This window comes from Procambarus clarkii, chromosome 22 (assembly GCF_040958095.1).
Source record: "Procambarus clarkii isolate CNS0578487 chromosome 22, FALCON_Pclarkii_2.0, whole genome shotgun sequence".
NCBI classification, from domain to species: Eukaryota; Metazoa; Arthropoda; class Malacostraca; order Decapoda; family Cambaridae; genus Procambarus; species Procambarus clarkii.
The window spans coordinates 33,232,117-33,258,268 of record NC_091171.1 but is presented as its reverse complement, the minus strand read 5'-3'; the positions used below and the strand labels follow the sequence as shown (position 1 = coordinate 33,258,268).

Here is a 26,152-nt window from a genome sequence, read left to right as displayed (position 1 = left end):
GTCCTGAAAATCTGTTTTGTAAAGGTGAACCTGGGATAGGAAAATAGGCAAGGACGAAGTCTCCCGGCTTGAATTTTCTTACTTTGCTGGTCTGGTCGTAATGAGTCTTCATTCTCACCTGGGCTTTCAATAGATTATCATGGGCAAAGCGGTGGACTCTCTCTAGAATGTGCTGAAGGTTTTGAAGAAACTGGGGCACATTCTGATGCTCACTGAAGGTGGCATCTCTGAGAGAGTCTTTGAAAGCCTTAAGGGGAGTACGGCACTTACGGCCGTAGAGCATCTCATAAGGAGATACTCCTAGGGACTCATTGGGGAGACTTCTGAAAATACACATTATAAGGTCAATCTGCTTATCCCAATCCTTCGAGGTTTCACTACAAAACTTTTTCAAGAGTGCTTTGATGGTCTGATGACTACGTTCAAGAGAACCCTGTGAAGCAGGATGATAGGGGCTGGACAATACCTGTTTGATGTTGAACTCCTCCAGTGTCCTTTTGAAGAGATCACTGGTGAAGTTGGTGCCACAGTCACTTTGAATCTCCCTGGGAAATCCGTATTGAGTGAAGATCTTCAATAGATGTTTGATAACCGTAGCAGCCGTGATGTTCTTCACTGGAACTGCTATGGGAAATCTGGTGGTAGGACACAGGATGGTTAGGATGTAGGCGTTACCTGAACTGGTCCGAGGTAAAGGACCAACACAGTCTATTATGAGTCTGTGGAAAGGTTCCGCAGGCACCTGTATGGGAATCAGTGGGGCTCTGGGAATGGAGACGTTCGGTTTGCCTGCCATCTGACATGTATGACACTGTTTTACGTACTGTTTGACGTTATTTACCATACCTGGCCAGTAGTAGTCTTGACGAATCCCATGGTAAGTCTTGTTGAAGCCGTAGTGGGAGAATGCTCCGTGGGCCAGGTGTAGAATAGTGGGCCGCAGGCTGGTGGGAATCACAAGTTGTTCGGTGTTGGCCCAATCGTCCTCCTCCTTCAGTTTACTGGGTCTATATCTGCGGTAGAGCAAGTCGTTCTCTAGGAAGAACCCAGGAATACTGTCGGGTTGAGTCTCAGCCTGGAAAAACAATGGTGTTAAAGTAAGATCTTCCCTCTGCAACTTACGGAACTCCAACTTGGTCAGATGCGGGAGTAGTTTCTGAGGGTCTTGAGGGACAGCGGTAGCAGTAGAGTCAGCTGGCTGTGGACGTGCGGCTTGTGTACGGGTGGTCACGAGAACCGGAGGAGAAACTTCATCACTCTCTTGAACCTCTGCTGGAACATACTCAAGAATAGGATTTATTGGCACAGAGTTACACACCTGGGGTTTGTCCATGACGATCAGGTTGGTCGGTTGCAGGTCTTCTGCCAAGTCGTTGCCTAGGAGAAGTTGCACTCCAGGCATGGGAAAAGGCTTTTCCCTGACGGCGACTTGGACTTCCCCGTTCACGTAGGGACAATTCAGGTGGACTCTGGCGAGAGGGTATGGAGTGGTAGCAGTGAGGTCAGTGATGAAGACTGTTTCCCCGGTGTAGACTATGTTGGGCACAGCCGACTTCAAGATGATCGATTGTAGAGCCGCTGTGTCCCTCAAGATCTTCAATTTGAAACGTCCCTCCGGATTTGAACCGTTGGCAGAGACAGTTCCAGTATACAGGTGGTTACTGAAAAGAGAAAGATCATTAACATCAACACCAACATTCATCACAGGCTTACCGGACTTAGGAGGAGTTGGTTTGGGTCGTTGTTGGTCAGTGGTTCCCTTGTATTGAGACTTACCACACTTGTCTATGGTATGTCCATAGAGTCTACAATACTTGCAGTACAGTTGTGAACCAGCTTGATCGGGGCTCACCTTCTCGTAACTGTACCACGACTTCTTACTGGAGGATGGTTCAGGTGTCAGCCGGTGGATGAGGCTGTAAGTGTCGGCCGACTTAGCACACTTCAGGTAGTCGGTTTCTTCTTTATCTGCTAAGTAGAGGCGGACAGGAGGCGGCACACGTCTCAAGAATTCTTCAACAAGCATCAGGTTGACGAGTTCTGCAAAAGTAGAGACATGTGCTGCTTCCAGCCATTTCATGAAATACCTCCGTTTCGTGTTAGCAAACTCGAGGAAGGTAGTGGTACTTGCCTTCAGGTGGTCACGGAATTTCCTTCTATAACTTTCTGTGGAAAGTAGGTAGGCGTCTAACACTGCTTGTTTCAGAGTGTAGTAGTCATTCTCAGACGCCAAAGTACTGAGTGTGACTGCAGCTCTACCTGTAAGATGGACTCTGAGAAGTGTGGCCCATTGGTCGACAGGCCAACTGAGTTGATTAGCAAGGGTTTCAAAGGTGGTGAAAAAAACATCAACTTCTGCTTCTACAAAGGATGGCATTAACTTACTTGCATGTGATATATTAAAACTGACGGGAAGATTGGCAGTAGCTTGCTGGCGTTGAGCGAGGTGTGAAGTTTCCAACGTGTATTCCCGTTGACGACACTCAAGAGCCAGAGTCGCTTGTTGCTTGTCATGTTCGCGTTGTATTTCCAACTCGCGTTGTTTGGTTTCAAGCTGTAAGCGTTCACGTTCACGGAGTAGTGCAACCTCACGTTCGTGGAGGGCGAGTCCTCGTTCGTGTTCTTCTCTCCTCAAAGCAGCTTCGCGTTCTCTGAGGGTGATTTCTCGTTCTTGTTCTTCCCTCCTCAAAGCAGCTTCGCGTTCTTGTTCTTCCCTTCTTATGGCAGCCGCTCGTTCTTGTTGTTCGCGGGCTTCCCTTTGCTGCTCACGTTCAATCTTAGCCAGCTCTAGTTTAAGTTTCATTGTTGCCAAGTCAGTTTTATCTGCAATATAGTAAGTTTCATGAGTTTCAGAGTCTATCTTACCTTGCTCTAAATAGTAATCCAGCAACAGGTTGTGTAGGTCATTTTTGTTGGCTTGGTAGGGAACTTCTAGTTGATACTCATGTGCAAGAGTTTGTAATTCAGTCCTCTTGGCACGACTTAAAGTCCCTATTTCACCTGCTGGATTTGCACGGAAAGTTTGGAGACGAAACATGGTGAAATTAGCAAATAAAGGTACACGAATGTTCAATAATGAAATGTCAGAAACAGGACAACGTGGCAACTGGCACCTATCCTGTGTGATCTTTAACAATTAAAGTTAAGTGAAAGATATTAAATGATTAAATTAAATCAAGGGCGCAGGAAATCTTGTACCCGGTACTCATGTAAGAGAATAAGGGCAAGAAAATCCTACTAACAAATGAAACAAAGTTTCGAAAACAAATGAAACAGTTAAATGCTTCAAAAGTAAAATTGGTAGTCCAAGGATGTAGGCATACCTTGCCGAGTCTCTATAGGACATAAAGCAAGTTTTTCCTACTGAATTTAATATGATACTTACAGAATTAGCGAACTTTTGTGCTCTGAAAAAATAAGCTAATTCCCTACCGTTGTATGTATCATCATCTCTGACTGACGTGTAGGGGTGCGAGGTGTCAACTGGTGACGAGAACTGCTGCTGAGGTCCCAATTCAGCAACTAAAGTTCGAGCTAGAGGAACTATGGCCCTCTTTGTCCTCCTACAGTCAGATTGCAGAAGATTGGGTACTCTTGACCCGGGGCAGACCACAGTACCAGGGTACCAATATGATGATCTGTCAGAATGAGAAATATTCAAGGGACATAGATGGTAAATACGAGTAATAACAAGGAGGGAGAGATGACCAATTAAGAGTATGACTGCGGCCTACAGTCACCACGTAATCCAAAGTTGTCTCACCTTCACTATATGTTACTCTCGTAATGCACAATACACCGCACCTTATAAAAAATGAAATTGAATGAAAAATAGTAAAGCTACGTTAACAAAGTTAAATACGCTTACCATAAATTACCACTTGACACCAGTACCTGAGTGAAGCTCCCGGACAGGCCCCCATATAACTTGTGACGGTAACGCGTTGGTGTTCGGCTGTTTAAGGCTAGGGGTATGGCCTCGTCACATAGTTATAAAAAAAAATAGAAAAACTGGAACTTCGTCTGTGGTAAGGTAAGGAGAAGACACACAAAACACAAGTAAACTTTAACAATGAAATTTTAATTACGTTAAATAAATCAAAACATGAAAATAATGCACAAACAAATTCTTATAATAAAATCAATCAATCAAAATAATAAGAATACTTAAATGACACAATGAAAAGTTACGTTAAGGCAAAATAACAAGAAGTGCAACACAAAGGTAAGTGGGAGGTGCTGGAATATTGGCTTAAAGCCACCACCTCTCTCAGTACACGCTAACGTCTAGCTGGGAGGAGTGCTGGCCACGAAAGCACTGAACATTCTGAGGACTGATGTTGGGGCGACCCCAGACATCAGGTAGTATTGGGGGGGGGCGAGGCAGGTGCAGCCAGACCGGCGACCAATCAGCGGAGCCGTAGCGATCAACGGGTAGTTTGGTGGTTGGAGTTCGAGCAGGTGGCTGGCTGCATACGTTTTGCTCACCCTGGCAAGCCTTGCTGGTGTTGTTGTCGTTGTTGGACATTTCTTCCATAGTCGTATTATATAATTGTGACGACGTAGTTATGAAGGGAAGAGCAGGCTCAATCTCTTGAAGGAGATTATCGTCACACTGTTGAACACAACAGTCAGAGGAAGTTACCGGAAAACACAGCACGGACAGTTCTAAGACATAACACTTATAAGTGGACTGAGGACTGTAAGACAATGTGTAAAGCCATATATTTTGATCTCACAAGACGACACTTGTAATTGCACTTTAAAATGTTCCGAGGTTGACATGAAGGATGAAATATTATACCTCTCAAACTCACAACAAATTATAATCCTTTTTCTCCCGTTCTTTTCCAAATTTCAAGCGATTTTTCAATCAATGTTTCATATATTTTTTGGGGTTGAATCCGTTCCATTATTTTTTAGTGCAGGGTTATTAATATTAATTGGCAATATATGTGGCACTGTTGCCCAATGGTGCCAACTTCCAGTGCCAAGCTTCAATTGGTCTATATTGGCACCTTAAGTTATATACATTTTAATATTTATTTCAATGATTTAACTGTAGTAATTGCTCTACCTTGAGTGTTTCAGGGATATATATATATATATATATATATATATATATATATATATATATATATATATATATATATATATATATATATATATATATATATATATATATATATTTCGTTAGTATTTAAATATATTAAAATGTTATATTACACAGAGATGACAATAACGTGAGATATCAATGGACGAATCCACAGGAGCCGTCATGAGGGTTCGAACACTGAGTGTGCGCTGAGTGTTCCCAGACGCGCTCTTGCCAACTGTGTATATATATATATATATATATATATATATATATATATATATATATATATATATATATATATATATATATATTATACAGTGGAAAATATATATTAATATTAACAAATAACTAATGACAGTAATAATGATACAATTATATACTGTATATGCATAAACATGTGTGTGTGTGTGTGTGTGTGTGTGTGTGTGTGTGTGTGTGTGTGTGTGTGTGTGTGTGTGTGTGTGTGTGTGTGTGTGTGTGTGTACTCACCTAGTTGTGCTTGCGGGGGTTGAGCTCTGGCTCTTTGGTCCCGCCTCTCAACTGTCAATCAACTGGTGTACAGGTTCCTGAGCCTATTGGGCTCTATCATATCTACACTTGAAACTGTGTATGGAGTCAGCCTCCACCACATCACTTCCTAATGCATTCCATTTGTCAACCACTCTGACACTAAAAAAGTTCTTTCTAATATCTCTGTGGCTCATTTGGGCACAGAGATTGGGCATTTGGACACACACACACACGTGTGTGTGTGTGTGTGTGTGTGTGTGTGTGTGTGTGTGTGTGTGTGTGTGTGTGTGTGTGTGTGTGTGCGTGTGTGTGTGTGTGTGTGTGTGTGTGTGTGTGTGTGTGTGTGTGTGTGTGTGTGTGTGTGTGTGTGTGTGTGTGTGTGTGTGTGTGTGTGTACATCATGAAGAAGTCAACATGTTATGAGTAATGTAAACACGCGTCATTACACTTAATTTTCGGAAATAATACAGAAATTGTGACAGTTTTTTTCATCTGGGTAAAAGTTGAAGAAATTAACTCTCTCCAAAGACCGTTTTGCACTTTTAATTAGCCTGACGCGTTTCGCTAAGGTACAACTTTACACCTTCGGAGGCAGAGGGAAAGTGAATTCAAAAGTGCAAATACACAGCAATATCCATGCAGGTGTGATGTTCTGAGATGAGCAATAAGGATGTAAAGATGCAAGTGCTCCAGCGGCACAGTAGCAGACAAGTGGAATGAATCAGAATGACAGGTCTTGATGCAAATTCAAGGAAGCAACACGAATACCAAAGACAAGAAGCAAAATGATCAGAAACATTATAATTTAGCGGCGACGGTCTACTGGAAGCAACACCTCGAGACGGTTTTGTTGGCCTTGAGCCAGAGATTCCCTCTCTTTATGTACTGCCAAAAGTCCACAAAGTGCTACAGGAAACAACAAACACCTGGCGAGGGAGACCAGTACCTAGTGGGTGTCACGCCCCCACAAGGCCCACTGACCTAGCATGTACAGCGCGGCGCACGCTTTGCTGGAGTTCCTGTCGGAAAGACTGCAGGATACAGCGGACTTTCTGGCACGACTCCAAAACATGAGAGACCCAGTCGTGCCGGGGACCTGCCATTCCCCCCTGGATGTGGTCTCTATCCCAGTATACCACAACGTGAAGCACCAACAAAAGCAGCCGAACTCTTCGACATGCATAAAAGTGAGACAAGAGGAGAGGTGGGAGTGGCCGGAGTGTGGCCACCACCAATAAAGGCCGCACAAGCAGCTATCCAACACATCACCAGAGACAAGATTTTACAATATGACGGCCGGACATATATCGACAAGAGAAACAACAGTTGAAGCGTCAGCGTTTGTAGCCGAAATTTTCGTTCACATGGTCTTTGAGTCGGTCAGTGAACGCTACGCTCCAGTACCCTTAGTATATTTGTCCATATATCAAAGTTCTCTTTGGGATAAGAGCCTGAAGATCACGAAGAGTCCAGGGACGTTTTCCAGTGGGCCAGTAGAGTACGCGGCACCCTGCAGGTGACCTTGGTCACCGGTGTATCCCTATAGCTACCCTGGCCACAACATTCAACAGTGACGAGGGAAGGAAACTCCAACCACGAATACATTACAAAGCTCCGAGTCTACATGTTGTGGTGGTGCCAGCCACCGGCACTCACAAGGTCTCTCCCACACACACTGCCAGCCACACTTGAGAGAACTGTCCGTGAGAGGAGCAGGCTGAGAGAAGCGTGTGCGGGCACAGTACACACGCAGCAACAACGCTCAACATATTCTCTAGCAAGCTGGTAGAGAGGTAGCCGTGAGGGCAAGGCCGTCCCTCACCAGACGAACACAAGGCCGCAACAATAGCAACATGATAATTGTGTGTGACCTGTATGTACGAGTGTCAGCGGCAGGCGTCTCTAGAGCACTCAAGAGTGCGTGTGTAGAGCACACGCACTCCTCCCTGCACGCCACTCCTCCCATCACCCCGCCTCTGCTGGCCTCCAAGAAAGATAAGTCCACTGGGAATGTCCCCGTCAGACAATTCCAAGCTATAGTATTGGCCAACACCAAGGGGTTGTGTAAATAACAGACCCAATAGAACAGACATTAAAATTTCACTACAAAAACAACTCTGAAAATCAACGGGACAAGAGTCAATAACCAGACCCATGAGAGAGACCTTCTTGCTGACAACTTGTGGACTTCGGTAAACACAACTCTTGGTGAAGGATTTGCTTCCTTTACAGATTTAGAAATGGATAGAGATGGAGAGGCTTCGTTATAAAGTAATGGTCACAACTATGGAAGACAATTATCACCACAAAGGGCAGAGGAGGACGACAAGAGACGCACTCGTGGTCCTGTAGGACACGCTGGTGGTCCTGTAGGACACGCTGGTGGTCCTGTAGGACACACTGGTGGTCCTGTAGGACACACTGGTGGTCCTGTAGGACACACTGGTGGTCCTGTAGGACACACTGGTGGTCCTGTAGGACACACTGGTGGTCCTGTAGGACACACTGGTGGTCCTGTAGGACACACTGGTGGTCCTGTAGGACACGCTGGTGGTCCTGTAGGACACACTGGTGGTCCTGTAGGACACGCTGGTGGTCCTGTAGGACACACTGGTGGTCCTGTAGGACACACTGGTGGTCCTGTAGGACACGCTGGTGGTCCTGTAGGACACGCTGGTGGTCCTGTAGGACACACTGGTGGTCCTGTAGGACACACTGGTGGTCCTGTAGGACACGCTGGTGGTCCTGTAGGACACACTGGTGGTCCTGTAGGACACACTGGTGGTCCTGTAGGACACGCTGGTGGTCCTGCAGGACACACTGGTGGTCCAGTAGGACACACTGGTGGTCCTGTAGGACACACTGGTGGTCCTGCAGGACACACTGGTGGTCCAGTAGGACACACTGGTGGTCCTGTAGGACACACTGGTGGTCCTGTAGGACACGCTGGTGGTCCTGTAGGACACACTGGTGGTCCTGTAGGACACACTGGTGGTCCTGTAGGACACACTGGTGGTCCTGTAGGACACACTGGTGGTCCTGTAGGACACGCTGGTGGTCCTGTAGGACACACTGGTGGTCCTGTAGGACACACTGGTGGTCCTGTAGGACACGCTGGTGGTCCTGTAGGACACACTGGTGGTCCTGTAGGACACACTGGTGGTCCTGTAGGACACACTGGTGGTCCTGTAGGACACACTGGTGGTCCTGTAGGACACACTGGTGGTCCTGTAGGACACGCTGGTGGTCCTGTAAGACACACTGGTGGTCCTGTAGGACACACTGGTGGTCCTGTAGGACACGCTGGTGGTCCTGTAAGACACACTGGTGGTCCTGTAGGACACACTGGTGGTCCTGTAGGACACACTGGTGGTCCTGTAGGACACACTGGTGGTCCTGTAGGACACACTGGTGGTCCTGTAGGACATACTAGTGGTCCTGTAGGACACACTGGTGGTCCTGTAGGACACACTGGTGGTCCTGTAGGACACGCTGGTGGTCCTATAGGACACACTAGTGGTCCTGTAGGACACACTGGTGGTCCTGTAAGACACACTGGTGGTCCTGTAGGACACACTAGTGGTCCTGTAGGACACACTGGTGGTCCTGTAGGACACGCTGGTGGTCCTGTAGGACTGAGCAAGCCTGCTCGCTAAGTCATATTACATTACGTTTGACACTTTCCTCTAGATGTTAAGACCATTATTGCTCCAGCGTGGAGAGATCACAGTACTGGTAATATTGTGCAGGAGATCAGAGTGCTGGTAATCTCACAGAAGATATATATATAACTGGAGGGAGACAATATGAAGCTCGTAAGAGAGTTTCTAGAGACAGGCTTAAGATGGTCTGATGATGGACAACATCTTTTACCTTGCTGCTTCTCTAGGAGGATCAGTGGGATTACCAACACTAGGAGCATCAGTGGGATTACAAACACTAGGAGCATCAGTGGGATTACAAACACTACACTAGGAGCATCAGTGGGATTACAAACACTTCACTAGGAGCATCAGTGGGATTACCAACACTACACTAGGAGCATCAGTGGGATTACAAACACTTCACTAGGATCATCAGTGGGATTACCAACACTAGGAGCATCAGTGGGATTACAAACACTAGGAGCATCAGTAGGATTACAAACACTAGGAGCATCAGTGGGATTACCAACACTACACTAGGAGCATCAGTGGGATTACAAACACTACACTAGGAGCACCAGTGGGATTACAAACACTACACTAGGAGCATCAGTGGGATTACCACACTAGGAGCATCAGTGGGCTTACAAACACTAGGAGCATCAGTAGGATTACAAACACTAGGAACATCAGTGGGATTACCAACACTAGGAGCATCAGTGGGATTACAAGCACTAGGAGTATCAGTAGGATTACAAACACTAGGAACATCAGTGGGATTACCAACACTAGGAGCATCAGTGGGATTACACACACTAGGAGCATCAGTAGGATTACAAACATTAGGAGCATCAGTGGGATTACCAACACTACACTAGGAGCATCAGTGGGATTACCAACACTACACTAGGAGCATCAGTGGGATTACAAACACTACACTAGGAGCACCAGTGGGATTACAAACACTACACTAGGAACATCAGTGGGATTACCAACACTAGGAGCATCAGTGGGATTACAAACACTAGGAGCATCAGTAGGATTACAAACACTAGGAACATCAGTGGGATTACCAACACTAGGAGCATCAGTGGGATTACAAACACTAGGAGCATCAGTAGGATTACAAACGCTAGGAGCATCAGTAGGATTACAAACACTAGGAGCATCAGTGGGATTACCAACACTAGGAACATCAGTGGGGTTACAAACACTAGGAGCACCAGTAGGATTACAAACACTAGGAGCATCAGTGGGGTTACAAACACTAGGAGCATCAGTGGGATTACAAACACTAGGGGCATCAGTGGGATTACAAACACTAGGAGCATCAGTGGGATTACAAACACTAGGAGCATCAGTGGGATTACAAACACTACACTAGGAGCATCAGTGGGATTACAAACACTACACTAGGAGCATCAGTGGGATTACAAACACTAGGAGGATCAGTGGGATTACAAACACTAGGAGGATCAGTGGGATTACCAACACTAGGAGCATCAGTGGGATTACCAACACTAGGAGCATCAGTGGGATTACCAACACTAGGAGCATCAGTGGGATTACCAACACTAGGAGCATCAGTGGGATTACCAACACTAGGAGCATCAGTGGGATTACCAACACTAGGAGCATCAGTGGGATTACAAACACTAGGAGCATCAGTAGGATTACAAACACTAGGAACATCAGTGGGATTACCAACACTAGGAGCATCAGTGGGATTACCAACACTAGGAACATCAGTGGGATTACAAAACAAGCTCTTGCCTTGGTATAAACAATTCTATCTCTACTACCGGATGGTTAACACTTTACATCTCACAAGTCAGATCGTTCAAGGAATGGAATCAGTCACAACTAATTTAAGATTCGTGTCCACGACCTGCTGTAAATTAAAGAGAGGCTCCACACTAGTGAGAAGCAGTCTCGTGTACAATGCCTTGCATCCACACACTCCATCACAGAAGAGATGCGTAAGTATCCATTTATATTACGTGAAAACGAAAGTAATCCGAGCGTTTTCGCGTATTTGCACATTTTTAAAGAGTACAGTTTGGACATATAATATAAGGGTGTGGGTATATATTGTCACAACACGTGGGTAAATTAAGACCATACGAACAACATAAGAATGAAGAAAGCTGGAGGTCTATTGGCCTATACGAGACAGCTCCGTTCTATTGGCCTATACGAGACAGCTCCGTTCTATTGGCCTATACGAGACAGCTCGTATATGTATCTCCACCCAAACTCATTCATGTGTTTACCCTACGCTGGAAACAATCCAGTGATCCTTGGTCTATTATGCTACTCCGTGATTTGTACCATAAATGAACATATAAACTTAGGAAGATACGCTAATAGACATTCTGCAGTGTCCTTAATTCTTATGTTCTTATGTCCTTAAGTAATGAGGAAAAAAAAATTAACTTTCTTTGTTCTGGGAAAGTTCAAGACAACTCCCCAGACGACGGCTGCTCCACCATCTTTCCTAAGTTTGGAACTCTGAGTCCACTTAAACACTCGCATAAATTTATGGATTTCGTTTCTCTTTGAAAAGAGATTTTTAAGGGTTCTTTATGTGTGTGAGGGAAGAGGGGGGGGGGTGTTTATGTCTGGGAGTACGGGTGTATGTTTGTGGGAGGAGCAGGTGTGTGTGTGAGTGTGTGTGTGTGTGTGTGTGTGTGTGTGTGTGTGTGTGTGTGTGTGTGTGTGTGTGTGTGTGTGTGTGTGTGTGTGTGTGTGTGTGGGTGTGTGTGTGTGTGTGTGTGTGTGTGTGTGGGTGTGTGTGTGTGTGTGTGTGTGTGTGTGTGTGTGTGTGTGTGTGTGTGTGTGTGTGTGTGTGTGTGTGTGTGTGTGTGTGTGTGTGTGTGGGTGTGTGTGTGTGTGTGTGTGCGTTTATCATTTGTGTCTGCAGAATCAAGCTATTAGCTCTTGGACCCCGCCTTTCTAAGCAATTTATTTTTTCTCTGTGATATCGTCTACATATATTTGTCTCTAACACGCACACATGCAGCTCCAGCCTGGTGTCCATACCTAGTTAAACACAAGACAAAGTTAGAGAAGATTCAGCGGTACGCCACCAGACTCGTCACGGAACTCGAGAGGTATGAGCTACGAGGAAAGGCTAAGGGAGCTGAACATCACGTCCCTGGAAAACACAAGAGTAAGGGGAGACATGATAACCACCTACAAAATTCTCAGGGAAATTGACAGGGTGGATAAAGACAAACTCTTCAGCACGGGTGGAACAAGAACAAAAGGACACATGTGGAAACTTAGTATCCAAATGAGCCGAAGAGACATTAGAAAGATTTTTTTCAGTGTCAGTAGTTAACAAGTGGAATGCATTAAGTAATGATGTGGTGGAGGCTGACTCCATACACAGTTTCAAATGAAGATATGATAGAGCCCAGTAGGCTCAGGAACCTGTACACCAGTTGATTGACAGTTGAGAGGCGGGACCAAAGAGCCAGAGCTCAACCCCCGCAAGCACAACTAGGAGAGTACACACACACACACACACACACATACACACACACACGCACACACACACACACACACACACACACACACACACACACACACACACACACACATACACACACACACACACACACACACACACACACACACACACACACACACACACACACACACACACACACACACACACACACACGCACACACACACACACACACACACACACACACACACACACACACACACACACACATACACACACACACACACACACACACACACACACACACACACACACACACACACGCACACACACACGCACACACACACACACACACACACACACACACACACACACACACACACACACACACACATACACACACACACACACACACACACACGCACACACACACACACACACACACACACACACACACACACACACACACACACACACACACACACACACACACGCACGCACACACACACACACACACACACACACACACACACACACACACACACACACACACATTCAGAAACTTGTGTAAAGAATCATTCAGAACTTTGTATACCACATATGTCAGGCCAATCCTGGAGTATGCAGCCCCAGCATGGAGTCCATATCTAGTCAAGGATAAGACTAAACTGGAAAAGGTTCAAAGGTTTGCCACCAGACTAGTACCCGAGCTGAGAGGTATGAGCTACGAGGAGAGACTACGGGAATTAAACCTCACTTCGCTGGAAGACAGAAGAGTTAGGGGGGACATGATCACCACATTCAAGATTCTGAAGGGGATTGATAGGGTAGATAAAGACAGTCTATTTAACACAAGGGGAACACGCACAAGGGGACACAGGTGGAAACTGAGTGCCCAAATGAGCCACAGAGATATTAGAAAGAACTTTTTTAGTGTCAGAGTGGTTGACAAATGGAATGCATTAGGGGGTGATGTGGTGGAGGCTGACTCCATACACAGTTTCAAGTGTAGATATGACAGAGCCCGATAGGCTCAGGAATCTGTACACCTGTTGATTGACGGTTGAGAGGCGGGACCAAAGAGCCAGAGCTCAACCCCCGCAAACACAACTAGGTGAGTACAACTAGGTGAGTACACACACACACACACACACACACACACACACACACACACACACACACACACACACACACACACACACACACACACACACACACACACACACACACACACACTTCCGGAATAACAGAACACCAGACAGCAGGGAGAGATACCAGAGAACCAGGAATGAGTACGTCAGGGTGAGAAGAGAAGCAGAGAAAAATTTTGAAAATGATATAGCAAACAAAGCCAAGACCGAACCAAAGCTACTCCACAGTCACATCAGAAGGAAAACAACAGTGAAAGAACAGGTATTGAAACTTAGAACAGGCGAGGACAGGTATACAGAGAATGGCAGAGAGGTGTGTGAGGAACTCAACAAGAGGTTCCAGGAGGTCTTCACAATAGAACAGGGTGAGGTCACTGTGCTAGGAGAAAGGGAGGTAAACCAGGCGGCCTTGGAGGAGTTCGAAATTACGAGAGAGGAGGTCAAGAGACACCTGCTGGATCTGGATGTTAGAAAGGCGGTTGGTCCAGATGGGATCTCACCATGGGTACTGAAAGAGTGTGCAGAGGCACTTTGCTTGCCACTCTCCATAGTGTATAGTAAATCACTAGAGACGGGAGACCTACCAGAAATATGGAAGACGGCGAATGTGGTCCCAATATACAAAAAGGGCGACAGACAAGAGGCACTGAACTACAGGCCAGTGTCCTTGACTTGTATACCATGCAAGGTGATGGAGAAGATCGTGAGAAAAAACCTGGTAACACATCTGGAGAGAAGGGACTTCGTGACAAATCGCCAACATGGATTCAGGGAGGGTAAATCTTGCCTTACAGGCTTGATAGAATTCTACGATCAGGTGACACAGATTAAGCAAGAAAGAGAGGGCTGGGCGGACTGCATTTTCTTGGATTGTCGGAAAGCCTTTGACACAGTACCGCATAAGAGGCTGGTACATAAGCTGGAGAGACAGGCAGGTGTAGCTGGTAAGGTGCTCCAGTGGATAAGGGAGTATCTAAGCAATAGGAAGCAGAGAGTTACGGTGAGGGGTGAGACCTCCGATTGGCGTGAAGTCACCAGTGGAGTCCCACAGGGCTCTGTACTCGGTCCTATCTTGTTTCTGATATATGTAAATGATCTCCCGGAGGGTATCGATTCATTTCTCTCAATGTTTGCGGACGATGCTAAAATTATGAGAAGGATTAAAACAGAAGAGGACTGTTTGAGGCTTCAAGAAGACCTAGACAAGCTGAAGGAATGGTCGAACAAATGGTTGTTAGAGTTTAACCCAACCAAATGTAATGTAATGAAGATAGGTGTAGGGAGCAGGAGGCCAGATACAAGGTATCATTTGGGAGAGGAAATTCTTCAGGAGTCAGAGAAGGAAAAAGACTTGGGGGTTGATATCACGCCAGACCTGTCTCCTGCAGCACATATCAAGCGGATAACATCAGCGGCATATGCCAGGCTGGCCAACATACGAACGGCATTCAGAAACTTGTGTAAAGAATCATTCAGAACTTTGTATACCACATATGTCAGGCCAATCCTGGAGTATGCAGCCCCAGCATGGAGTCCATATCTAGTCAAGGATAAGACTAAACTGGAAAAGGTTCAAAGGTTTGCCACCAGACTAGTACCCGAGCTGAGAGGTATGAGCTACGAGGAGAGACTACGGGAATTAAACCTCACTTCGCTGGAAGACAGAAGAGTTAGGGGGGACATGATCACCACATTCAAGATTCTGAAGAGGATTGATAGGGTAGATAAAGACAGTCTATTTAACACAAGGGGAACACGCACAAGGGGGCACAGGTGGAAACTGAGTGCCCAAATGAGCCACAGAGATATTAGAAAGAACTTTTTTAGTGTCAGAGTGGTTGACAAATGGAATGCATTAGGGGGTGATGTGGTGGAGGCTCACTCCATACACAGTTTCAAGTGTAGATATGACAGAGCCCGATAGGCTCAGGAATCTGTACACCTGTTGATTGACGGTTGAGAGGCGGGACCAAAGAGCCAGAGCTCAACCCCCGCAAACACAACTAGGTGAGTACAACTAGGTGAGTACACACACACAAACCTTTTAGAATTCTAAGACAAAGTAACAAGGATAAGGCAGCACAGAGAAGGCTGGGCAGACTGCATATTTCTTGACTGCCAAAAGGCCTTTGATACAGTACCGCACATGAGACTGCTATTCAAACTTGAGAGGCAGGCAGGAGTAAGCGGAAAGGCCCTAGCATGGGTGAGGAACTACCTAACAGGAAGGAGCCAGAGGGTAGTGGTAAGGGGCGAGAAGTCGGACTGGCGAACAGTAACAAGTGGAGTACCTCAAGGATCGGTGCTGGGGCCAATCCTCTTTCTAATTTACATAAATGATATGTTTACAGGAGTGGAATCATACATGTCAATGTTTGCGGATGAAGCAAAGTTGATGAAAAGAGTTGTAACAGATGAGGATTGTAGGATCCTCCAAGAGGACTTGAACAGGTTGCAAAGATTATCATAGAAATGGCTACTGGAGTTCAATACGAGCAAATGTAAAGTTAAGGCGACCAAAGGGACAGTACACAATGAAGGGGAACTGCCTACCTGTAACGATTCGAGAAAGAGACCTGGGAGTGGATGTGACACCTAATCTAACTCATGAGGCACATATAAATAGGATAACGACAGCAGCGTACTCTACGCTGGCGAAAATTAGAACTTTATTCAGAAACCTAAGTGAGGAGGCTTTTAGGGCGCTTTACACTGCCTACGTGAGACCAGTCTCAGAGTATGCCGCGCCATCATGGAGCCCCCACCTGAAGAAACACATAAGGAAACTGGAGAAGGTTCAGAGGTTGGCGACGAGGCTTGTCCCAGAGTTACGAGGGATGGGATATGAAGAGCGTCTGAGGGAACTGAACCTTACGACACTAGAGAAAAGGAGGGAGAGAGGAGATATGATAGAAACATATAAAATACTTAGGGGAGATTGACAGAGTGGAAATAGACGAAATGTACTCACGGAATAGTAACTGAACGAGGGGACATGGGTGGAAGCTCAAACTCAGATGAGTAACAGAGATTTTAGGAAGTTTTCCTTTAGCGTGAGAGTAGTGGGAAAATGGAATGCACTTATGGAGCAGGTTGTGGAAGCAAATTCTATTCAGAATTTTAAAACGAGATATGATATAGAAATGGGACAGGAGTCATTGCTGTAAACAACCGATGGCTCGAAAGGCGGGATCCAAGAGTCAATACTCGATCCTGCAGACACAAACAGGTGAGTACACATCCCCAGTAAGCAGCCCGTAGCAGCTGTCTGGCTCCCAGGTACCTGTTTACTGCCAGGTGAACAGAACGATCGGGGTGAAAGAAACTGCCCATTTGTTTCCGCCTCTGCTGGGAATCGAACCTGGGGCATTAGGGCTACGACCACCAAGCGCTGTCCACTCAGCCACGAGCCACCCCCCCCCCCACCCCCGATGTGTGTGTGTTGGGGGGGGGGTGTAGAGTCGACCTCGGATTTCCCACCAACAAACAAATGGTTTTAATCTTGCCATTTACATGCTAAACCAAATTGTTCGCCTGTCAAGAGCAAGGCTGAAGAATCTCTTCCAGTTGTATGTATGCAACTGTGTGTGAGAGAGAGAGAGAGAGAGAGAGAGAGAGAGAGAGAGAGAGAGAGAGAGAGAGAGAGAGAGAGAGAGAGAGAGAGAGAGAGAGAGAGAGAGAGAGGGAGAGAGAGAGAGAGAAATAGAGAGAGAGAGAGAGAAATAGAGAGAGAGAGAGAGAGAGAGAGAGAGAGAGAGAGAGAGAGAGAGAGAGAAATAGAGAGAGAGAGAGAGAGAGAGAGAGAGAGAGAGAGAGAGAGAGAGAGAGAGAGAGAGAGAGAGAGAGAGAGAGAGAGAGAGAGAGAGAGAAAAAAAAATAGAGAGAGAGAGAGAAATAGAGAGAGAGAGAGAGAGAGAAATAGAGAGAGAGAGAGAAATAGAGAGAGAGAGAGAGAGAGAGAGAGAGAGAGAGAGAGAGAGAGAGAGAGAGAGAGAGAGAGAGAGAGAGAGAGAGAGAGAGATGGGGGGGGGGTTCTCCAGACAACACTTGTGTTAAGGGTCGTCTTAAGTTAGGGTCTCCAGACAACACTTGTGTTAAGGGTCGTCTTAAGTCAGGGTCTCCAGACAACACTCGTGTTAAGGGTCGTCTTAAGTCAGGGTCTCCAGACAACACTCGTGTAAAGGGTCGTCTTAAGTCAGGGCCTCGGGCCTACGACCTCACTCGTGTGGTAATTACGTGAGGAGAGCGACCCGTAAACCTTGGTGATGGTTGCACCTGTCACCTCCACTGTCTGCTGCCTGCTGCTGCTGCTGCTGCTGCTGCTGCTGCTGCTGCTGCTGCTGCTGCCTGCTGCTGCTGCTGCCTGCTGCTGCTGCTGCCTGTCCCCTTACCTACTCTTCCCTTTCCAACTCTTCTCTCCCCCCTTCCCACACATCCCCAGTTCCCATTCCCCTCGAACACTTCCACTGTCAATCGCCTCGTCTGTCGGTATACTCGCTATCATCAACTAATGTCTCCATGTCAACATTAATCCTCCTCCACCAGTTCCACTAGAGACCCCTCCACCAACACCCCACATATTACCCTAACCCAAAACCTAACCTAGTCCTACATAAGCCCTCGTCTGCCCTAGTCCTAAATAAGCCCTCGTCTGCCCTAGTCCTAAATATGCACTCCTAGTGCAGGCGATGAGTCATAGTAACGTGGGTGAAGTATGTTGACCAGACCACACACACTAGAAAGTGAAGGGACAACGACGTTTCGGTCCGTCCTGGACCATTCTCAAGTCCACTTGAGAATGGTCCAGGACGGACCGAAATGTGGTTGTGGAGGGCCGAGCACCTCGAGTATCACGCCTGTAATAACTGCTAAAAAATCTCCACCTGCGAACTTTTTAACTATTTGAATAAATATAAAATTTAAGCATTTTCTTGCACTGATGATTGTCTTGGTGTAGTGTGTGTGTGTGTGGTACTTTATTGGTAGCCGCATTAGAGGCTGGTAAGGTGTCTTGGTGTAGTGTGTGTGTGGTACTTTATTGGTAGCCGCATTAGAGGCTGGTAAGGCAAGGTAATGAGTTGATTATGTGGTACTTGAAGTGGATATGAGACAGACTAAGAACTGGGACATGAGGACGAGGACATGAGATATGAGGACAAGAAACTGGGGACATGAAGACAAGAAGTTCGGATATCCGGACAAGCAGTAGAGATATGAAGACGGAGTGAAAGAACTATGCCCAACCACTTGGACAATCTAGGATCGAACGCCGACCTGCATGAAGCGAGGCCGTCCCCTGTGTCGACCAGTCCAGCAATAAACATTATGCGTTTGCAGAATGAGATCCGAGTAAGGTGATGTAGAACATCTGCTCCTGATACTCTTGAGCTCATCATAACTCACTCGGTAGAGTCTGGGGAGTCCTGGGATGCGGGTTCGATCCTACCGCCTTGCCTCACTGACACTGCTGGCTACATTGACCTTAGCATGAAGACTGTTGGCTTGATAGTCTTTAGCGTGACACCTGGATGAACACAGCAGGTCCTGAGTGAGGACTGGTGAGTGCTGCCAGAACCGGTAGTCGTGTGCTGCACTTGTCTAAGACAGTCGTCTCAACTTTTGTAATACTATTCTGGCCCCCTGCCCCCCCCCCCTCCCCCCTCACAGACACCACCAGGTGGACGATATTCTCCAGCTGCAGTTTGTAAGCTGTGTTCCTCTCTCTCTCTCTCTCTCTCTCTCTCTCTCTCATCTCTCTCTCTCTCTCTCTCTCTCTCCCTCTCTCTCTCTCTCTCTCTCTCTCTCTCTCTCTCTCTCTCTCTCTCTCTCTCTCTCTCTCTCTCTCTCTCTCTCTCTCTCTCTCTCCGATAAATATTTTGAACCACACCACTAACATCATATATATCCACAAAGTCTTGTTTATATAAGCTAACTAAAAATGGTGCCATTATTGGCCCGCTGAGCGGCGCTGCAGGACTCACCTTCCTCTTCAACAAACATTGTAAGTTTTGCACAATGAACTCCCAAGAACGTGATGTACCCGGGAGGAAATATCGAGGCCATACGATGGGATCGAACCTGCCGCCCTAGACGCCCCGGGCACGAGTACCATGTTGAGCACACATGTGCGCCTGGGAGTCCAGGGACCCGGGTTCGATCCCACCGTATGGCTTTCAGTATTTTATCATTTAAAGTTTGTTCCATGTCAACAGAATACAAATTTAGGATCCAAGCTTTACCCTGACCGTTTCGGTACCCGGGAGTAAGGCAACTGTTGTGGGTTGCTTCCTGCAGATCAGTAGGTAGCCAAATGAGACTTCGATAGACCTATATACAGGCATTCTGTCCCCGACAATGGGAATTATAGTGTTTACAAGCATATATAATATTTCACATTTAGTATATAATCCCTTTCTTTCGAGGCCAGAGTTTAAATTTCCAGTGATCTAAGTGAATTAAAATGTAACACCCACGCTATTGTGGCTTGTATCTTATCTGACAAGGATACTGGGGATGTCTCCAGGCACCTAAGTGGTGCTCCAGGGGAAGGCTTAAAGTCTCAGTTGGGTACCAGTTAGGTACCTCAGAGAGCCTTCCTTATTGTGGGCACTCATGGCCTGGTTGGTAGGACAACAGTCTCCTACTTTTGAGGCCACAGTTCAACTCTCCTCTTCTCCAAGCCAATGATATTATGGATTACATCTTATAATCACTTTCTTTTCATTTTCAGGATGAAGGTGTGTCTAAGACGCCCGAGTGCTTAGGAGACAGACATATCTCCGAGGAGAAGATTGGCCGTAGTAAGAAGACTGAACACTATAAACTTGTTATCTTGCTATGAATTGTTATCTTGCTATGAATTTTTAGAGATTTGATATCTCACACTCCCAACAATAGAACACATGTCAGGACGGAGCGACATATGTGGATAAATGACAGAGTCACATTAAAATATGCACGAGAAACATCCGGGCAAACGAACAAACAGCAAACTGACAAACAAAAACTACAAACAGAGAAAACAAGAAAATGAGATTAAAAAAAGAGAAGGTGAGTGATGACGTCATCAACACCTGTATTCACAGTGGCGTTATTAACACCTGTAAAAGCAGCAGCTGTCAACACGTGTGTTAACTGTTAAAGTGTGCGACTAACAGCTGATGCAGCTCAGAAACGTCACGTTCTAGTGAACAATTTAAGAATTTATATTGTAGAGAAGAACAGTGAAGATCATATATCATAGCAACTAACAGTGAAGAAGTTATATCACAGTTAAGTATTTATATAGCAAAGAACAGTAAAGAATTTACATAATTGCGAAGAACATTCAATAATTTATATCACAGCGAAGAATAGTGAAGAATTTATAGTATAGAGAAATCTTGACAAATGGTGCCTTCATCTTCCCTCTGAAGGAACACGAGGAACGACTTAATCTCTTTGGAGACAACTGCGTTAGTCGCCATACTTCTCTTCTCTCCCGTGAACCTCTGTTTTTACACTAGGTAAAGAGCCAGTGCTTATCCACTGACTTGAGAGGACTATTGCTGCTCCTCGAGTGCCGAGGTCTGGTCCATCTTGAAGGAATGCTCCTGCTCCTCGAGTGCTGAGGTCTGGTCCATCTTGAAGGACTGCTCCTGCTCCTCGAGTGCCGAGGTCTGGTCCATCTTGAAGGACTGCTCCTGCTCCTCGAGTGCCGAGATCAGGTCCATCTTGAAGGACTGCTCCTGCTCCTCGAGTGCTGAGGTCTGGTCCATCTTGAAGGACTGCTCCTGCTCCTCGAGTGCCGAGGTCTGGTCCATCTTGAAGGACTGCTCCTGCTCCTCGAGTGCCGAGGTCTGGTCCACCTTGAGTCATGGAGCTCGTAGCTCGTCTCTCAGAGACCCTTCGAGTCGTCCTCCTCCTCATATGCTCACAAGGTAAGCGGATGATTTAATTTGTTCTTCTTCAAAACTATATAAACTCCTGTTTTCAGGTGAGCAATGATTGCTTTCTGCAGTACGTCGCTTTTGGCTATTTTGGAAACTCTAACAAAAGTAGTGGATTGTAACGAGGTTTGATGTGTGTACGCTCACAGGTTAGTCATCTTGGCCCTGACTCTTATGTTCATCGAAATTTGTTTATACATTTTTGTATCTTTTTATGGCCACTATACCAATACGACGATCACCACGCCCACAACCATGGCCACCACGCCCCTACCATGGCCACCACGCCCCTACCATGGCCACCACGCCCCTACCATGGCCACCACGCCCCTACCATGGCCACCACGCCCCTACCATGGCCACCACGCCCCTACCATGGCCACCACACCCCTACCATGGCCACCACGCCCCTACCATGGCCACCACGCCCCTACCATGGCCACCACGCCCACAACCATGGCCACCACGCCCCTACCATGGCCACCACGCCCCTACCATGGCCACCACGCCCGCTACCATGCCACCACGCCCCTACCATGGCCACCACGCCCCTACCATGCCACCACGCCCCTACCATGGCCACCACGCCCCTACCATGGCCACCACGCCCCTACCATGGCCACCACGCCCCTACCATGGCCACCACGCCCCTACCATGGCCACCACGCCCGCTACCATGCCACCACGCCCCTACCATGGCCACCACGCCCGCTACCATGGCCACCACGCCCGCTACCATGGCCACCACGCCCCTACCATGGCCACCACGCCCCTACCATGGCCACCACGCCCCTACCATGGCCACCACGCCCGCTAACATGGCCACCACGCCCCTACCATGGCCACCACGCCCGCTACCATGGCCACCACGCCCCTACCATGGCCACCACGCCCGCTAACATGGCCACCACGCCCCTACCATGGCCACCACGCCCGCTACCATGGCCACCACGCCCCTACCATGGCCACCACGCCCGCTACCATGGCCACCACGCCCGCTACCATGGCCACCACGCCCGCTACCATGGCCACCACGCCCCTACCATGGCCACCACGCCCCTACCATGGCCACCACGCCCCTACCATGGCCACCACGCCCGCTAACATGGCCACCACGCCCCTACCATGGCCACCACGCCCGCTACCATGGCCACCACGCCCCTACCATGGCCACCACGCCCGCTAACATGGCCACCACGCCCCTACCATGGCCACCACGCCCGCTACCATGGCCACCACGCCCCTACCATGGCCACCACGCCCCTACCATGGCCACCACGCCCCTACCATGGCCACCACGCCCCTACCATGGCCACCACGCCCCTACCATGGCCACCACGCCCGCTACCATGGCCACCACGCCCCTACCATGGCCACCACGCCCGCTAACATGGCCACCACGCCCCTACCATGGCCACCACGCCCGCTACCATGGCCACCACGCCCCTACCATGGCCACCACGCCCCTACCATGGCCACCACGCCCGCTACCATGGCCACCACGCCCCTACCATGGCCACCACGCCCGCTAACATGGCCACCACGCCCCTACCATGGCCACCACGCCCGCTACCATGGCCACCACGCCCCTACCATGGCCACCACGCCCCTACCATGGCCACCACGCCCCTACCATGGCCACCACGCCCACCACCCTCATATCATACCCACGACCACGCCCACCAAACCTTCAACCAGTGACAGCAGTTGTCAAGACGTGACCTGTAGAATATAAACGCGAGAAAGTTGTCTTAAAAGGCAGAGTGTCTGGGCCTGCCAGCCAGCCCACGCTGGTCTTGCTGGTATTCCACCACAACCTTAACTACCGTGTCTGTTGTCACCAGAGAAATTGTTCACTTGATTACTATAAGTTCACAGCAAACACATAACTGGAACACTAAATAATGCCCATGTTATCATGGAGTGTTGCGTGAGGCTAGCCCCGAGCGTCTGGTCTCCAGCCTCGGACAAACATTTTCTTTTATTAAGATATTAATCTATATGTAAAAAGTAATCATTGTGTATACACAGTTCGTTAAAATTTATGAATGCGTCTGTAGAGTAGACCGCAACTTGGACGAGGATAGTCTGAGGAGGAGTCAGGGTTGGCAACTGCTTGGACGAACACAGCTTGAGGATAGGCTGAACTGTCCGTGGGTCACTAGCCTTGTTAGATCTTGCAACCCGTTCTCGCAAATTTAATAAGTCAATATTGACTTATTAGTTGCGTGCATAGGTGACATACTAAACATAATAGTTTCCCTTGAAAAGCTTCATAGAAAACACCGACCTTACCTAACCTACTTAGTATGTTAAAATAAGCATCTTATAGCTTCGTAATTACAATTGTTACTTAACCTATTATAGGCATAGGTTAGGTAATAATTGTAATTACGAAGCAATAAGATGCTTATCTTAACATACTAAGTAGGTTAGGTAATGAATACTTATGTTAAGTATGTCACCTATGCACATATTTAATAAGTCAATATTGACTTATTAAATTTGCGAGAACGGGTTGGATCTTGGCATCCATCTCAAATGGACGTAAAATTCAAGAAGATCGTTAGATATCTATCTGCCTGGTGCTGGTAGTTACCAGTGAGTGCTCTCGTGCTCAGTTGGGTGTTGCTCGGTGGGCTGCGAGAACACTACACATTGCACCATCTTCTCCATTTACCACTCTTGTAAAAATGCAAATGTTTTACCTAACCAGAAATGTACGAACCCTAACAACCTACCTAACCTATCGATGCCAAGGCGAATGATATCAAAGGTACCTGATTCACCAAGAATTTTATCGAGGGACAAGTGACCGCGAGGGACGGTCGGGAAGCACGACACACACTCGTCCTGTAAGTCCGACATTCAACAAGGATATGCACCACCGTAAGAGGAACAATGCAGTTTGGACAATAAGGTACAGGGCGGCGCTCCATTAAGTAACCGTGAGTTAAGCGTGTATGGCCAATACGTAACCTTGCCTGAGCTGTTTCCCACCGCCGGTTACGGTGGTAGGAGGAAGGCCATGGGGACACACTACTCTTAAGAGCACGCAGTTTGTTACGAATAACAGAAGACCAACAACTCTGCCAACGGGCAGGGAATTGAGAAATAAATAACTGGGAAAAAGTCGGAATAAGAAACACCTTTACTGGAGATGGGACAAGTGCGGATAGCCTCGGTGTTGGCAGCGTCAGTATGATTATTTAAAGAAACACAATATACTGGGAACCCACCAAACTCGACTGTCTTAAACCTGCTAGAGATAAGAAATAACCAGTGTTGAATTTCGACTACCACCGGATGAGGATAGTTGAGAGCCGTGAGGGCACTACGAGAGTCAACTACAACGACAACGATGATTGACAGCGAGAAAGCAGTTGAAGGGATACAAAATAGCATAAAGTTCTGCCATAAAGATGCTAGTCTCAGGAGACAGGCGACAAATACAGGTGTGGTCAGGAAAAACAACAGAGTAGCCTGTCCTTGTTTCCGTAGAGGCCACTAGAGAAGGTGGGCCTCAGGGCATCCTGTACCCATAGAGGCCCCCCAAGAGTAGGAGGCCCTAGGGTATCCTGTCCCCGTACAGACCACTAGAGAAGGTGGCCCTCAGGGCATCCTGTACCCATAGAGGCCATTAGAGAAGGTATAGCCGTCGAGGATATAAAACCAATCCAATTTATTTTGTGGTTCAAAAGGTAAACGACCAATTAAAACATTCCAAACAGCAACAAATAAAAATATGATACAGGTCCGGCGCGGGCGGGAATATGTCATATGTGTTACTCTCCAGCACCACAAGAGCGGTAATGGTGCACATTTTGTACTGTACATTCTCCTCCCTCCACTGTGACGATGCATGATGGAATACGACAAAGGCCATCGAACGCGGCCCGTGGAGGAGCATCCAGCCCCAAACACAACCTATCAACAACGTTATTTTAACCATTGTTACGTTGGTACAACGCTGTAACAACGTAATTATCTTAAGAACGTTGTGGTTACGTTGTGTGTTTCCTGGGGATGAGCGGTGAACACGGGTCCACTGAGGCCAACGATGCTTGCAGCAGTAAACTAGGCTGTTTATGCCGCAGCTTTTGTGAGCCTCGCTACCTGTAGTTTAATGCATTCTTCAGGCGACTTTTATGTGAGGAAAATAATGAGGCCGTACAATGGGATTGAACTCGTGTCACTGGATTGCTCAGGCGCGCGCACACACCCACACTACCATCTCAACCAGGATACCGTCTTCAGTCTCCGGGCGTGGTGGTGGACTTGTGCCCCGTGCTGTGGAGGCTTCTGTTGTGCGTGGGCGTACTGCCTCGGCTATGGGGCCGCCCGCGAC

At 47.4% G+C, this 26,152-nt stretch overlaps 2 protein-coding genes across 2 annotated transcripts in view; one reads left to right on the top strand and one right to left on the bottom strand.

Moving 5' to 3' along the window:
* The window catches only part of LOC123758737 (zwei Ig domain protein zig-8), a 271,983-nt gene that overhangs the window by 26,018 nt on the left and 219,813 nt on the right, over positions 1–26,152 (top strand). The window contains exon 2 of the mRNA XM_045743368.2: positions 20,607–21,795. Within this exon, the coding sequence (XP_045599324.2) occupies positions 21,732–21,795 (64 nt within the window). The 5' untranslated portion in view covers positions 20,607–21,731. The remainder of the gene's footprint in view (positions 1–20,606; positions 21,796–26,152) is intronic.
* Positions 10,186–19,876, bottom strand: LOC138367489 (uncharacterized protein DKFZp434B061-like). The gene is made up of 3 exons (XM_069329159.1): positions 19,858–19,876; positions 10,659–11,025; positions 10,186–10,546 (listed from the first exon to the last, which is right to left on the bottom strand). Exons 1-3 carry the CDS (start codon positions 19,874–19,876, stop codon positions 10,186–10,188), a joined length of 747 nt encoding a protein of 248 aa, XP_069185260.1.